The sequence below is a fragment of the Hypanus sabinus genome, chromosome 2 (genome assembly GCF_030144855.1).
Source record: "Hypanus sabinus isolate sHypSab1 chromosome 2, sHypSab1.hap1, whole genome shotgun sequence".
Lineage (NCBI taxonomy): Eukaryota > Metazoa > Chordata > Chondrichthyes > Myliobatiformes > Dasyatidae > Hypanus > Hypanus sabinus.
The window spans coordinates 109411629-109427827 of NC_082707.1; the positions used below are offsets into that span (position 1 = coordinate 109411629).

At 43.0% G+C, this 16199-nt stretch overlaps 1 protein-coding gene across 2 annotated transcripts in view; it reads right to left on the reverse strand.

The window, feature by feature from the left end:
* Window positions 1-16199, reverse strand: part of cdan1 (codanin 1) — a 243647-nt gene that overhangs the window by 99281 nt on the left and 128167 nt on the right. For both annotated transcript variants that reach the window (XM_059951888.1, XM_059951897.1), the window contains one exon: window positions 10233-10313. In XM_059951888.1, the coding sequence (XP_059807871.1) occupies window positions 10233-10313 (81 nt within the window). The remainder of the gene's footprint in view (window positions 1-10232; window positions 10314-16199) is intronic.

Genomic DNA, 16199 nt, shown 5'->3' on the forward strand with positions numbered 1-16199 from the left:
CTAGAGTGGGCTGGTTTGATGGGTTACATCATCTCAACCTGACTGACACCTGAGACCCCGTGAGTAGGGATAAAAGTGGGGTCTGGGGTAACACCCCTCAGACGCACCAGGAGAAATGCTAGTGAGCATCAGAACCCCCACGAGACAGGGTGGGAGACTGGAAACCGAACGGAGGGTCGGTAAATTTTAGCTCACAGTGTTTTTTTGTAGCAAGACCGGTGGGGGCTTGTGTGTGTGTCCACCCTTGCCTGGGTGACAAGTCCACCACGGAAGAACGGTCTAGCTAAAGGACAGAGGGGTCATACATGAATGGCCACAATAACAATGCATCGACGGATCAAAATCGTAACAGAAAGTTGGCAAGTCAATAGCTGTTACTGTTCTCTCGCTCTCTCTCTCTCCAACAATTGCAACACAGCAACCAGCAACTACCGCAGCCTGCATGAACTGAACTGAACTTTATATTTCCATCTGACAATTCATTATCCCCTAGACAACGATAGAGCTTATATCTTATTGATTATTATTTTTGTGTATTTTTACTAATAAATACTGTTGAAAATACTATCACCAGACTCCAACGGACACTTCTATCTTTGCTGTTAAGACACCCAGTTATGGGGTTTGTAACACTATGAGGTACCCCCTCATTCTTCTAAACTCCAAGGAGTACAGTCCAAGAGCGGTTAAACGTTCCTCATATGCTAACCCTCTCATTCCTGGAATCATTCTAGTGAATCTTCTCTGAACCCTCTCCAATGTCAGCACATCCTTTCTTAAATAAGGAGCCCAAAACTGCACACAGTATTCCAAGTGAGGTCTTACCAGTGCCTTATAGAGCCTCAACATCATATCCCTGTTCCTATACTCTATTCCTCTAGAAATGAATGCCAACATTGCATTTGCCTTCTTCACCACCGACTCAACCTGGAGGTTAACCTTAAGGGTATCCTGCACGAGGACTCCCAAGTCCCGTTGCATCTCAGAACTGAATTCTCTCCCCATTTAAATAATAGTCTGCCTGCTTAATTCTTCTGCCAAAGTGCATGACCGTACACTTTTTGACATTGTAATTCATTTGCCACTTCTTTGCCCATTCTATCCAAGTCTCCCTGCAGACTGTTTCCTCAGCTCTACTGGCCCCTCCACCTATCTTTGTATCATCAGCAAACTTAGCCACAAAGCCATCTATTCCATAATCCAAATTGTTGATATACAATGTAAAAGGAAACGGCCCCAACATGGACCCCTGTGGAACACCACTGGTAACCGGCAGCCAACCAGAATGGGATCCCTTTATTCCCACTCTCTGATTCCTACCAATCAACCAACGCTCTATCCACGTAACTTTCCCATAATTCCATGTGCTCTTACCTTGTTTAGCAGCCTCATGTGCGGCACCTTGTCAAAGGCCTTCTGAAAATCCAAATACACAACATCCACTGCGTCTCCCTTGTCTAGCCTACTTGTAATTTCCTCAAAAAATTGCACAAGGTTTGTCAGGCAGGATTTTCCTTTAAGGAAACCATGCTGAGTTCTGCCTATCTTGTCATATGCCTCCAGGTACTCCGTAACCTCATCCTTGATGATCGACTCCAACAACTTCCCGACCACTGATGTCAAGCTAACAGATCTATAATTTTCTATTTGCTTCCTTGCCCCCTTCTTAAATAGCGGAGTGACATTTACAATCTTCCAGTCCGCCGGAACCAGGCCAGGATCTATCGACTTTCGAAAGATCATTGCTAGTGCCTCTGCAATCTCCACTGCTACTTCCTTCAGAACACGAGGGTGTATTCTACCTGGTCCAGGAGATTTATCTACCCTTAGACTATTCAGCTTTCTGAGTACTTTCTCTGTCATAATTGTGACTGCGCACATTTCTCTTCCCTGACACACCTGAATGTGTGTATTGCTGGTGTATTCCTCAGTGAAAACTGATGCAAAATACTCATTCAGTTCCTCTGCTATCTCCTTATCTCCCATTACAATTTCTGCAGCATCATTTTCGGTCCCATATCTACTCTCACCTGTCTTTTACTCTTTATATACTTGAAAAAGCTTTTAGTATCCTCTTTGATATTATTTGCTAGCTTCCTTTCATAGTTCATCTTTTCCCTCTTAATGACCTTCTTAGTTTCCTTTTGTAAGCTTTTAAAAACTTCCCAATCCTCTGTCTTCCCACTAATTTTTGCTTCCTTGTATGCCCTCTACTTTGTTATTACTTTGGCTTTGACTTCTCCTGTCAGCCACAGTTACATCCTTTTTCCATTCGAAAATTTCTTCTTCTTTGGAATGTATCTGTCTTGCACCTTCCTCACTTATTGCATAAACTCCAGCCACTGCTGCTCTGCTGTCCTTCCCGCTAGTGTCCCTTTCCAGTCAACCTTGGCCAGTTCCTCTCTCATGCCACTGTAATTTCCTTTACTCCACTGAAATACTGACACATCGGATTTTGGCTTCTCTTTCTCAAATTTCACAGTGAACTCAATCATGTTGTGATCACTGCCTCCTGAGGATTCCTTCACTTCCATCTCTCTAATCACCTCTGGTTCATTACACAATACCCAATCCAGTACAGGCAATCCCCTAGTGGGCTCAACAACAAGCTGTTCTAAAAAGCCATCTCGTAGACATTCTACAAATTCTCCCTCGAGATCCAGTGCCGACCTGATTTTCCCAATCCACTCGCATGTTAAAATCCCCCACAATTATCATAACATTGCCCTTCTGGCAAGCCTTTTCTATTTCCTGTTGTAATTTGTAATCCACATCTCTGCAGCTGTTTGGAGGCCTGTAGATAACTGCCATCAGGGTCCTTTTACCCCTGCAATTTCTTAGCTCAACCCATAAAGATTCTGTACCTTCCGATTCTATGTCAACTCTTTCTAATGATTTAATATCATTTCTTACCATTAAAGCCACGCCACCCCCTCTACCTACCTGCCTATCCTTCCAATACACCATGTATCCTTGGATGTTCAGCTCCCAGAGACATGCATCCTTTAGCCACGTCTCAGTGATGACCACAATATAATACCTGCCAATCTGTAACAAGATCATCCACTTTATTCCTTATGCTGTGTGCATTTAAGTATAACACCTTAAGTCCAGTATTTGGTACTTTTTGCATTGATTGCACTGCAACTTTATTGCACTGCAACTCATCCTAATGGCTGCAAATTTGCTCCATCACCTGCCTGTCCTTCCTGACATCCCTACTGCTCACTACCTTAGATCAATTTCTGTTTTCCCTCTCCTCCGCTCCATCATCCAGTTCCCATCACCCTGCCAAATTAGATTAAACCCTCCCTAACAGCTCTATTAAACCTTCCTGCCAGGATACTGGTCCCCCTGGGATTCAAGTGTAACCCTTCCTTTTTGTGCAGGTCACACCTGCCCCAAAAGAGGTCCCAACAATCCAGAAACTTGAATCCCTGCCCCCGCTCCAATCCTTCAGTCACGCATTTATCCTCCACCTCATTCCATTCCTACTCTGTCGCATAGCACAGACAGTAATCCCGAGATTACTACCTTTGCGGTCCTTCTTCTCAACTGCCTTCCTAACTCCCTATATTCTCCTTTCAGGACCTCTTCCCTTTTCCTACCTATGTCATTGGTACCAATATGTACCACGACCCCTGGCTCCTCACCCTCCCACTTCAGGATATCTTGGACACGATCTCAGAAACATCCCGAACCCTGGCACCAGGGAGGCAAACTACCACCCGGGTATCCTGATTGCGTCCACAGAATCGCCTATCTGACACCCTAACTATTGAGTTTTCTATTACTACTGTCTTCCTCTTCCTCTCCCTACCCTTCTGAGCTACAGGGCCAGACTCTGTGCCAGAAGCGCAGCCACTGTTGCTTCCCCCAGGCAGGCTGTCCCCTCCAACAGTATTCAAACAGCAGTACTTATTATCAAGGGGTAAAGCCACTGGGGTACTCTCTAGTACCTGACTCTTCCCCTTCCCCCTCCTAACCGTGACCCAACTGTCTGCCTCCCGTGGCCCTGGTGTGACCACCTGCCTGTAATTCCTCTCTATCAACTCCTCACTCTCCCTGACCAGACGAAGGTCATCGAGCTGCAGCTTGGCACACCTGGCACAGATGTGGACATCGGGGAGGCTAGGGGACTCCAGGACCAAGACATCCGACACCAAGAACAACAAGCTACCCACACTCTCATTATTCCCCTTTCCTCAAATAACAGGAAAAACTGAAATCTAAATGTACTTTGCCTCGCCCGCTTCCGCCTAAGCCCATTGAGTCAAAGCCCTTAAGCCCTCACACTGCTGCCCACTGTATAAGGCTGTTTTTTTTTAAATCTTCCCAGCCAAGGCCTGCTGATGAATCACAGAGTGATCCAGGAAGCCGGGAAAATCAGGGTTATTACGGCATGGCACAGTGCTATAAAAACCAATGCGCACACCGCACATTGCTGGGGCCCCATCAGTAGTAATTGCCACCAGTTTATGAATGGGGATGTCATTTTCATAGACATTTTTTAAAAACTCATTGTAAATATCCTCACCTCTTGTTCTCTCCTTTAAGTCCAAAAGAGTGAGGAAGCCCTCCTTTTTTGCAAAACCCTGGAAAGCCATTCTGACAAATACAACAAGCTGAGCTGTTTGCATTACATCCAAACTGTCATGAAAAATATTCACAGAGTGACAAGTCCTTGACACTGTCGATCCACATCCTCTGAGCAGCATGTTTGCTTAGCATTCAACCCCAATTTCAGCTCCTCAACTTTCCTGGTATTGGTAAACATACTGAGACACTAGTATAAGTTTCAGGGGTACGCAGGCTAATGACACCACTGTTTTTGTTTCCCATTTCTTGTACATTTAGGGTATGTTGGAACTTAAAGTGGGAGAAGGGTTGTAATGTGAGCATTATAAAGTATGAGTATTAACCAATTAGGATCATGGTAATATTGTAAAACTCCCGCTACAGAAACTGTTTGTAAAGAGAGACTGTTTCCGGGGTTGCAGGGTTTTCCTTCCGGCCTTTTCTGCCCGGTGTGCATTAGTGAGAACTTCTGTATGCGAATATCGTTTTACTGTCCTGGATAAAGTTGTTCCTTTTGGGCATGAAGTTGTCGAGTAGTTCTTTTTCAAAGTAGAAGTTACTACATATCTGCATCAAAAGGTTTATCAGGCATATGTGTGTATTTATTTTTCTTTTTCTTTTGGGATCTACTGGGAAAGTCTCAAAGATCGACTGGTTGGCGGCCACTAATTTAAATGTTATGTATCTGCCTCAATCACTTCTGGGAGCTCATTCCATATACTGATCATCTCTGGGGGAAAAAAGTTGCCCCTTGGACGTATTAAACCTCTCCTCTTATCATAAGCCTATGCTCTCTAACTCTTGATTCCCCCATCCTGGGAAAAAGTCTGCACATTCACCTTATACCCCTCATAATTTAAGATAAACAACTATAAAATTCCACCCTAGCTTTCCTATGCTCCAGTGAATAAAGTCCCAAACTTCTCAACCTCTTTCCATAACTCATTCGCTTGAGTCCAAGAAACATCCTCTTCAATTTCCTCTGCACTCTTTCCGACTCAGAAAATAGAACATTATAGCAAGGTACATGCCCTTTGGCCCATGATGTTGGAGGTATAGTATCTTTCCTACCACAGGATAAACAAAACTGAGCACAATATTCTAAATATAGCCCCACTAATGTCTTGTATGACTGCAACATAACTCAATGCCCTGAATGATAAAGGCCATCATGCCAAAAAGTCTTCTTCACCTTCCTGTCCACTGGGAACACCACTTTTAGAAACTAAAGCTCATGTATACTGTTATAGTAGCGTAGAATTTTAACATTCCCAACATTGACTGGAATTGCCCTAATACAAGGGCTTAGATAAAGCAGAACTTAAGTGTGTCCAAGAAAATATATTGAGACAATATGTAGAGTCCAACTAGAGTAGGGACAGTACTCAAACTTTTCTTAGGAAATGAAACAGGGCTGGTTGTAGGATTGTCAGTAGGGGAATATTTTGGGAACAGTAACCACTATTTTGCAAGTTCAAGGGAGTACTGAAGAAGGGTAAAGTTGGTCCTCACACCACAGTTGTGGTTTGGAGAGAGGCTGATTTAGGGCTAGTAACCACATCCTGTAAAAATCCAGTGCTACAGAAATGCCAGCAAAAGCTCCAAAGACCTCAACCCTGGGAGAGGAAGGATATTTGCCTGGAAGACATATGACGAGCTACACGCAGGATGTTGAAAGACTGGACCAGGTCAGAGGACTCTAGCGAGCTGCTGTCGGTGGCCTATACCTCAGAAGGGGTGATGGGCTAAAGAACAAGCACAGGTGAGGACTTGAGAAGTCTTAGGCTTGAGAAGTTAGAGGTATAAGTAGTGTAGGGAAGATGACAGGTTAAGGTAATGGAATTCTCCTGTGAGGTATGAAATTTCAGTATAACTAATAGTCGCCCTGATGACTACATTTACAGGAAGTGCACCAAACTTCAGCTTCTGAGGAACTCGAGCTGGATGTACTCAGGATCATCCACCTGGGAGTCTGAAAACCTCAGATGAAACTTTTACTGAGGATAGTAGATGGGTGACCACCAGGAGAAGTAAGGAGAGTAAGCAGTCAGTGAAGGGTTCCACTATGGTCATTCCTCTCAGCAACAAGTATGCCCTTTTGGATACTGCCGAGTGGGATGACTCATCAGGCTACAGCAGCAGCAGCCAGACCAGTGGCAGTAGTGATAGGAGACTCCACAGTTAGGACTGACAAGAGATTCCAAAACCATGAAAGAGACAGCAGGATAATGAGTTGCCTCACAGATGCTAGGGTCCAGAACGTCTTAAGAGTGGCTGCAGAATATTCTGAAGAGGGAGGGTAAGCAGCCAGAAGACCTCGTGGTGCACATTGGCTCCAATGACTTGGGTAGAAAGGGGAAATAGCTCCTGCACAGTGAGTATGGTGAGTTACAGAAGAGGTAAAGCACAGATCCTCCAAGGTAATAATCTCTGGATTACTCTCAATACCACATGCAGGAATAGGATGATAATACACATGAACCAGTGGCTGAGGCAGTAGTGCAGGGTCTCAAAATTTCTGGATCATTGGGATCCCTTCTAGGAAAGGTATGATATGTACAAAAAGGACAGGTGGTGAGGCCGAGGTGGTGGTAGTGGGGGGGAACCAATACCCCTGCAGGCAGGTTTGCTAGAGCTGTTTTAACTAATTATGTAGGGGGATGAGAACCCAAGTGATAGGGCTGAGGATAGGGCAGTTGGACAGGCAGATGATAGGGAAAAATTGCAGTCAATGGGATGAATTGAAGTGTAATGTACAGGGAAAATCGAGAAGGGTGATGAAAACAGGACTGTAGATGCTATAAATGAATGCACACAGAATTCAGAATAAGGCAGATTATCTTGTAGTACATTTAGAAATTGGCAGGTATGAAGCAGTGGACATTATTTCATGATCTTCTTTCATGGCTGAAAGAAGATCATAGTGGGGAGCTTAACATCCAAGGATTAACACAATATTGAAAGGAAAGGCAGGTAGGCAGACAGAGTGGGGTGGTTCAGATGGTAAAAGAAATTAAATCAAATTCTTAGAGAGAAGTGACATGAGATCGGAAGATGTAAAATCCTTGTAGGTATTGATGCCAAGTCATTGAATTTATTTAAAGTGGAGGTTGATAGGTTCCTGATTAGTCAGGGCATCAAAGATTATGGAGAGAAGGCAGGAGAATGGAGTTGCATGTGAAAATAAATTAGCCACAATGCAATGACCACCCTCACCATGGAAAAAATGCTTCTCTATCTCCTGTATCAGTCCTGTATAATCAAAATGAATTATTTTGATTGCATATATCAAATAATCTCTCAACCTCATTCACTCCAGGAGAAACAAACTCAGCCTAGCCTGCCCCTCCTCATAACTCAAATGATCCAATTCAGCAACATCCTGATGAGTCTCTGCAGTATCTCAAAATCAGGTTTATTATCACCGGCATGTGACGTGAAATTTGTTAACTTAGCAGCAGTAGTTCAATGCAATACATAATCTAGCAGAGAGAGAAAAAAATAATAAATAAAATAAAACATAATAATAAATAAACAAGTACATCAATTACATATAGTGAATGGATGATTAAAAATGTGCAAAAATAGAAATACTGTACACTAAAAAACTGAGGTAGTGTCCAAAGCTTCAAATTCCATTCAGAAATCAGATGGATGGCAGAGGGGAAGAAGCTATTCCTGAATTGCTGAGTGTGTATCTTCAGGCTTCTGTATCTCTTACCTGATGGGAACAGTGAGAAAAGGGCATGCCCTGGATGCTGGAGGTCTTTAATAATGGACGTTGCCCTTCTGAGACACCGCTCCCTAAAGATATCCTGGGTACATTGTAGGCTAGTGCCCAAGATGGAGCTGGCTAGATTTACAACTTTCTGTAGCTTCTTTCAGTCCTGTGCAGTAGCCCCTCCATATCAGACAGTGATGTAGCCTGTCAGAATGCTCCCCACGATACAACTACAGAGGTTTTTGAGTGTATTTGTTGACATGCCAAAGCACTTCAGACTCCTAAGAATAGTCACAGTCTTGCCTTCTTTATGACTACATCAATGTGTTGGGACCAGGTTAGATCCTCAGAGATTGTGACACCCAGGAACTTGAAGCTGCTCACTCTCTCCACTTCTGATCCCTTTATGAAGATTGGTATGTGTTCCTTCGTCTTACCCCTCCTTAAGTCCACAATCAGAATCTCCAGCAAAATCAAATCATTCTTATATTTACAATTGTTTCAGCCTCCTTCAAAGGGCTCAGGAAGTTCTTTGAAAAATTACTTAGTTCCTAACTAAGTAACAAGAAACTGAATAGTAGAGAAAGGCTGCTTTTTGGACAAGAGGAACAGGTATCTCTAGGGGTGAATATTCAGGCCACTACATTCATAGCCCACACTTGCAAATATTAGGAAACAACTTCTAAGTCAAAAGATTATACATAGTTTTCAGTCAATTGTAGGATAGTAACAGACTACATGGAGATAGTGTCAGGTAGACAAAATGGACAGGGAAATGGTAGCTGAAATTTAATACTCAGAAATGTGAACTGTTGCATTATGAGAAGAAGCAATATAAACTAGAGGGCAGTATTCAAAAATGGTAGATATTGTTCAGTGGTCAGTCAACTTGTGCAAGTGATTAAATCCTATATAAAAAAAAGGCTTAAAGTTTAAGAACGAGGACATGAACTTCTGTAAGACACTAGCTTAGCCACGGCTGGAGTACTATGGGCACCACACTTTAGGAAAGACATACAGCCTATGGAAAGGATGAAGCAAGTTATCAAGCACTTCTGGCATTGAGTGACTTGGTTACATGGGCAGACTGGAAATACTGGATATTATCAGAGAAAAAACAATCAAAAAACTCAATTGCTGGAAATTTAAAATAAAGTCAAAATGTGCTGTAAAACATTCAGGACAAGCAGAGACTGAGAAAAGAGAAATTCAATTTCATCACCCTCTAGTTTTAGTAAACGTTCTTTTCTGTCAGTCCCGGGTGCTAAGGAGGCATGTTTATTTTTGTGCTTTTTCCAACAGGTAAAATTAACTTACAGATCTCTGTAAAAATGGAACCCATTTGTTACCCTAGGACTACCTACATCCAAATTTCCATGCTGTGAAGTGATAAATGTATTGACCAGACTGTTTAGTGAGGTCAGTGTAATCCTTAATATGTAGGGAAACTTTGTTTTTAAATGAACATATTTAAGATTGGGAAGCTGAAAGATATGGGACTAGCCAAAAGACCCACTCTGAATGCTTCTGAGCAAAGATCAACTGATTACTAAATGGACTTTGATCCTGTGAACACTACTTCACTTTTTTAATATATATTATTTCTTTTTTTGCACGATTTTTAATCTATTCATTATATGTATTCTTTAATTGATTTATTTATTTATTTTCCCCTCTTCTTCTATATTATGTATTGCATTGAACTGCTGCTGCTGCCAAGTTAACAAATTTCACGACACAAGCCAATGATAATAAACCTGATTCTGAAAACAAGTGAACATGATTTGGCTTACATTGTCTCTGCACTGTCATCATTCAACAATCAATTTAGTAAGCTTATGACTAATCTTATTAGATGGTAAATAATCCATTGTTTTAAATCTTTGAATAACACAGTTATTTTTCATGTTAAAATTCTTTACAAATTACTTACTAAGGCTTGGTCTGAAGTGTTAATTCCAAATTCATCTATCTTCTCTTCATTGAAGAATATTTCTTCAGGAACTGCAGGAACCTAAAATAAAAGTTTCAATAATGCTTTAGATTGTACACAATCTATTTTATGTCATGAATCAGTCATTTCAACATCATTACTCTTATCTTGTTCACTTCACTCACCCCAACACTGAATTGTTCCCACAACCTATGGACTCACTTTCAAGGATTCTTCATCTCATGTTCTCGATAATTCTTGCTTGCTTGCTTGATTCCTTTTTTCCATCTTTTTATATTTACACTGTTTGTCTTTTGCACACTGGTTGTCTACCCAACTAGTGTAGTCTTTCATTGATTCTATTATGGATATTGGATTTATTGCATATGCCTGCAAGAAAATGAAACTCAGGGTTGTATATGGTGGCATATTTGTACTTTGATAATAAATTTACTTTGAACTTTGTTGCAAGAAAATAGAAACAGAAATTTTGCCCTTAGTAACAATTAATTGAACTTTTTTCTTGCACAAACACGAGGAAATCTGCAGATTCTGGAAATTCAAACAACACACACAAAATGCTGGTGGAACACAGCGGGCCAGGCATCTATAAGGAGAAGCACTGTCGACGTTTCGGGCTGAGGCCCTTCGTCAGGACTAACTGAAAGGAAAGATAGTAAGAGATTTGAAAGTAGTGGGGGCAGGGGGAAATGCAAAATGATAGGAGAAGACCTGAGACCGTTTATTCGACATTTTCATATGAATTAATTTGGCCTTTTCCAGACCTTCTTTCTGCTTATTCATGTTCAGGTATGGAGTTCCGGAGTTTGTTGACACTATCATATACTTATACTATTATTATTGCCCATGTTAGTTTAGTTTAGTGTTTTATTTTTTTTAATATATACTTTTTTCACATATTTTCATTTTTTTTTCTCTCTTTTAATGGTTATTTTTGATTTTTTTCATATATAATCATATGGACTTGATTGATTAAGGTATTTTCTTCTGTTGATGTTTAATAGGATATTGTTATCTTATTATCAATGTGATTTCAAGTCTATTGTATTCATAATTTTCTCATTACTATGTTATGTTTTTTTTGTGTATATATGAAAATTAATAAAAAGATTGAAAAAGAAAAAAAGGAGAAGACCGGAGGGGGTGGGATGAAGCCAAGAGCTGGAAAGGAGATTGGCGAAAGTGATACAGAGCTGGAGAAGGGAAAGGATCACGGGACAGGAGGCCTCAGGAGAAAGTAAGGTGGGGTGGGGGAAGCACCAGAGGGAGATGGAGAACAGACAAACAATTAAATATGTCAGGGATGGGGTAAGAAGGGGAGGATGGGCATTAACGGAAGTTCGAGAAGTCAATGTTCATGCCATCAGGTTGGAGGCTACCCAGCTGGTATATAAAGTGTTGTTCCTCCAACCTGAGTTTGGATTCACTTTGACAGTAGAGGAGGCCATGGATAGAAGTATCAGAGTGGGAATGGGACGTGGAATTAAAATGTGTGGCCACTGGGAGATCCTGCTTTCTCTGGCGGACCGAGCGAAGGTGTTCAGCGAAACTCCAAAATTAGTTCTTACTCTCAATAATTTTTCCTTTGGCTCCTCCCACTTCCTCCAAACCAAGGGTGTAGCCATGGGCACCCGTATGGGTCCCAGTTATGCCTGCCTTTTTGTTGGCTTTGTAGAACAGTCCATGTTCCAAGTCTATATGGGTATCCGTCCCCTCTTTTCCTTTGCTACATCGACGACTTCATTGGCGCGGCCTCCTGCACGCATGCTGAGCTCGTTGACTTCATTAACTTTGCCTCCAACTTTCACCCTGCCCTCAAATTTACCTAGTCCATTTCCAACACCTCCCTCCCATTTCTTGATCTTTCTCTCTCCATTTCTGGAGACGGCTTATCTACTGATATCTACTATAAGCCTACAGACTCTCACAGCTACCTGGACTATCCCTCTTCCCACCCTGTCTCTTGCAAAAATGCTATCCCCTTCTCACAATTCCTCCGTCTCTGTCGCACCTGCTCTCAGGATAAGGCTTTTCATTCCAGGATGAATGAGATGTCTTCCTTTTTTAAACAAAGGGGCTTCCTTTCTTCCACCATCAACTCTGCTCTCAAACGCATCTCTCCTATTTCCTGCACATCTGCCCTCACCTCATCTGTCCACCACCACACTCGGGATAGGGTTCCCCTTGTCCTCACCTACCACCCCACCAGCCTCCAGGTGCAACATATAATTCTCCGTAACTTCCGCCACCTCCAACGGGATCCTACTACCAAACACATCTTTCCCTCCCCCCCTTTCTGCTTTCCGCAGGGATCGCTTCCTTCGCGACTCCCTTGTCCACTCGTCCCCCCCATCCCTTCCCACCGATCTCCCTCCTGGCACTTATTCTTGTAAGTGGAACAAGTGCTACACCTGCCCTTACACTTCCTCCCTCACCACCATTCAGGGCCCCACACAGTCCTTCCAGGTGAGGCGACACTTCACCTGTGAGTCGGCTGGTGTGGTATACTGCGTCCGGTGCTCCCGGTGTGGCCTTTTATATATTGGTGAGACCCGACGCAGACTGGGAGACTGTTTCGCTGAACACCTACGCTCGGTCCGCCACAGAAAGCAGGATCTCCCAGTGGCCACACATTTTAATTCCACGTCCCATTCCCACTCTGATACTTCTATCCATGGCCTCCTCTACTGTCAAAATGAATCCAAACTCAGGTTGGAGGAACAACACCTTATATACCGGCTGGGTAGCCTCCAACCTGATGGCATGAACATTGACTTCTCTAACTTCCGTTAATGCCCCTCCTCCCCTTCTTACCCCATCCCTGACATATTTAGTTGTTTGTCTGTTCTCCATCTCCCTCTGGTGTTTCTCCCCCCCCTTCTTCTTTCTCCTGAGGCCTCCCGTCCCATGATTCTTTCCCTTCTCCAGCTCTGTATCACTCGCCAATCACCTTTCCAGCTCTTGGCTTCATCCCATTCTGTCTGTTCTTCTCCTATCATTTTGCATTTCTCCCTCCTCCTCCTACTTTCAAATCTCTTACTATCTTTCCCTTCAGTTGGTCCTGACGAAGGGTCTCGGCCCGAAACATCAACAGTGCTTCCCCTTATAGATGCTGCCTGGCCTGCTGTGTTTCACCAGCATTTTGTATGTGTTGTTTGAACTTTTTTCTCGTTAGGTCACATCTGTCCAGTTGGCGGATGATTTCCCTCCACACCACTCTGACATATTGGGAAATCATGTACTTGGCAGGCTACAGCAGTGGTTTGCCATTGCCTTCTGCTGGGTGAGTTTAAAGAGATCACCACCTCTTGCAGTGGATGACCAGAACTTCCAAGTGCCTTGTTGTGCTCTTAGACAATAGACAATAGGTGCAGAAGTAGACCATTCGGCCCTTCGAGCCTGCACTGCCATTTTGAGATCATGGCTGATCATCTACTATCAATACCCGGTTCCTGCCTTGTCCCCATATTTCTTGATTCCCCGATCCGTAAGATACCTGTCTAGCTCCTTCTTGAAAGCATCCAGAGAATTGGCCTCCACTGCCTTCCAAGGTAGTGCATTCCAGACCCCCACAGCTCTCTGGGAGAAGAAGTTTTTCCTTAACTCTGTCCTAAATGACCTACCCCTTATTCTCAAACCATGCCCTCTGGTACTGGACTCTCCCAGCATCTGGAAAATATTTCTTGTCTAATCCCTTAATAATCTTATATGTTGTAATCAGATCCCCTCTCAATCTTCTTAATTCCAGCGTGTACAAGCCCAGTCTCTCCAACCTCTGTGTAGGACAGTCCTGACATCCCAGGAATTAACCTTGTGAATCTACGCTGCACTTCCTCTACAGCCAGGATGTCCTTCCTTAACCCTGGAGACCAAAACTGTACACAATACTCCAGGTGTGGTCTCACCAGGGCCCTGTACAAATGCAAGAGGATTTCCTTGCTCGTACTCAATTCCCTTTGTAATAAAGGCCAACATTCCATTAGCCTTCTTCACTGCCTGCTGCACTTGGTCATTCACCTTCAGTGACTGATGAACAAGGACTCCTAGATCTCTTTGTGTTTCTCCCTTACCTAACTTTACACCGTTCAGATAATACTACCTTCTTGTTCTTACTCCCAAAGTGGATAACCTCACACTTATTCACATTGAATGTCATCTGCCAAGTATCTGCCCACTCACCCAGCCTATCCAAGTCACCCTGAATTCTCCTAACATCCTCATCACATGTCACACTGCCACCCAGCTTAGTATCATCTGCAAACTTGCTGATGTTATTCTCAATGCCTTCATCTAAATCGTTGACGTAAATCGTAAACAGCTGTGGTCCCAATACCGAGCCCTGTAGCACCCCACTAGTCACCACCTGCCATTCCGAGAAACACCCATTCACCGCTACCCTTTGCTTTCTATCTGCCAACCAGTTTTCTATCCATGTCAATGTCTTCCTCCCAATGCCATGAGCTTTGATTTTACCCAGCAATCTCCTATGTGGGACCTTATCAAATGCCTTCTGAAAAACAAGGTACACTACATCCACTGGATCTCCCTTGTCTAACTTCCTGGTTACATCCTCGAAAAACTCCAATAGATTAGTCAAGCATGATTTACCCTTGGTAAATCCATGCTGGCTCGGCCCAATCCTATCACTGCCATCTAGATATGCCACTATTTCATCTTTAATAATAGACTCTAGCATCTTCCCCACTACTGATGTTAGGTCGATAGTTCTCTGTTTTCTCCCTCCCTCCTTTCTTAAAAAGTGGGATAACATTAGCCATTCTCTAATCCTCAGGAACTGATCCTGAATCTAAGGAACATTGGAAAATGATTACCAATGCATCCGCAATTTCCAGGGGCACCTCCTTTAGTACCCTAGGATGCAGACCATCTGGACCTGGGGATTTGTCAGCCTTCAGTCCCATCAGTCTACTCACCACCGTTTCCTTCCTAATGTCAATCTGTTTCATTTCCTCTGTTACCCTATGTCCTTGGCCCATCCATACATTTGGGAGATTGCCTGTGTCTTCCTTAGTGAAGACAGATCTAAAGTACTTATTAAATTCTTCTGCCATTTCTCTGTTTCCCATAACAATTTCACCCAATTCATTCTTCAAGGGCCCAACATTGTTCTTAACTATCTTCTTTCTCTTCACATACCTAAAAAAGCTTTTGCTATCCTCCTTTATATTCCTGGCTAGTTTGTGTTCGTACCTCATTTTTTCTCCCCGTATTGCCTTTTTAGTTAAGTTCTGTTGTTCCTTAAAAATTTCCCAATCATCTGTCCTCCCACTCACCTTAGCTCTGTCATACTTCCTTTTTTTTTAAATGCTATGCAATCTCTGACTTCCTTTGTCAACCACTGTGGCCCCTTTCCCCCCTTTGAATCCTTCCTTCTCGGGGGATGAACTGATTTTGCACCTTGTGCATTATTCCCAAGAATACCTGTCATTGCTGTTCCACTGTCTTTTCTGCTAGGATATCCGTCCAGTTAACTTTGGCCAGCTCCTCCCTCATGGCTCCATAGTCTGCTTTGTTCAATTGCAACACTGACACCTCCGAGCTGCCCTTATCCTTCTCAAATTGCAGATAAAAACATATTATGATCACTACCTCCTAATGGCTCCTTTACTTCAAGATCGCTTATCAAATCCTGTTCATTACATAACACTAAATCCAGAATAGCCTGGTCCCTGGTCGGCTCTCATACAAGCTGTTCCAAGAATGCATCCCTTAGGCACTCTACAAACTCCCTAAACTGGGGTCCAACACCAACCTAATTCTCCCAGTTCACCTGCATGTTGAAATCCCCCATACCTACTGCGACATTACCTTTGCCACATGCCAGTGTTAACTCCCTATTCAACTTGCACCCAATATCCATGCTACTGTTTGGTGGCCTATAGACAACACCCATTAGGGTCCTTTTGCCCTTACTGTTCCTCAATT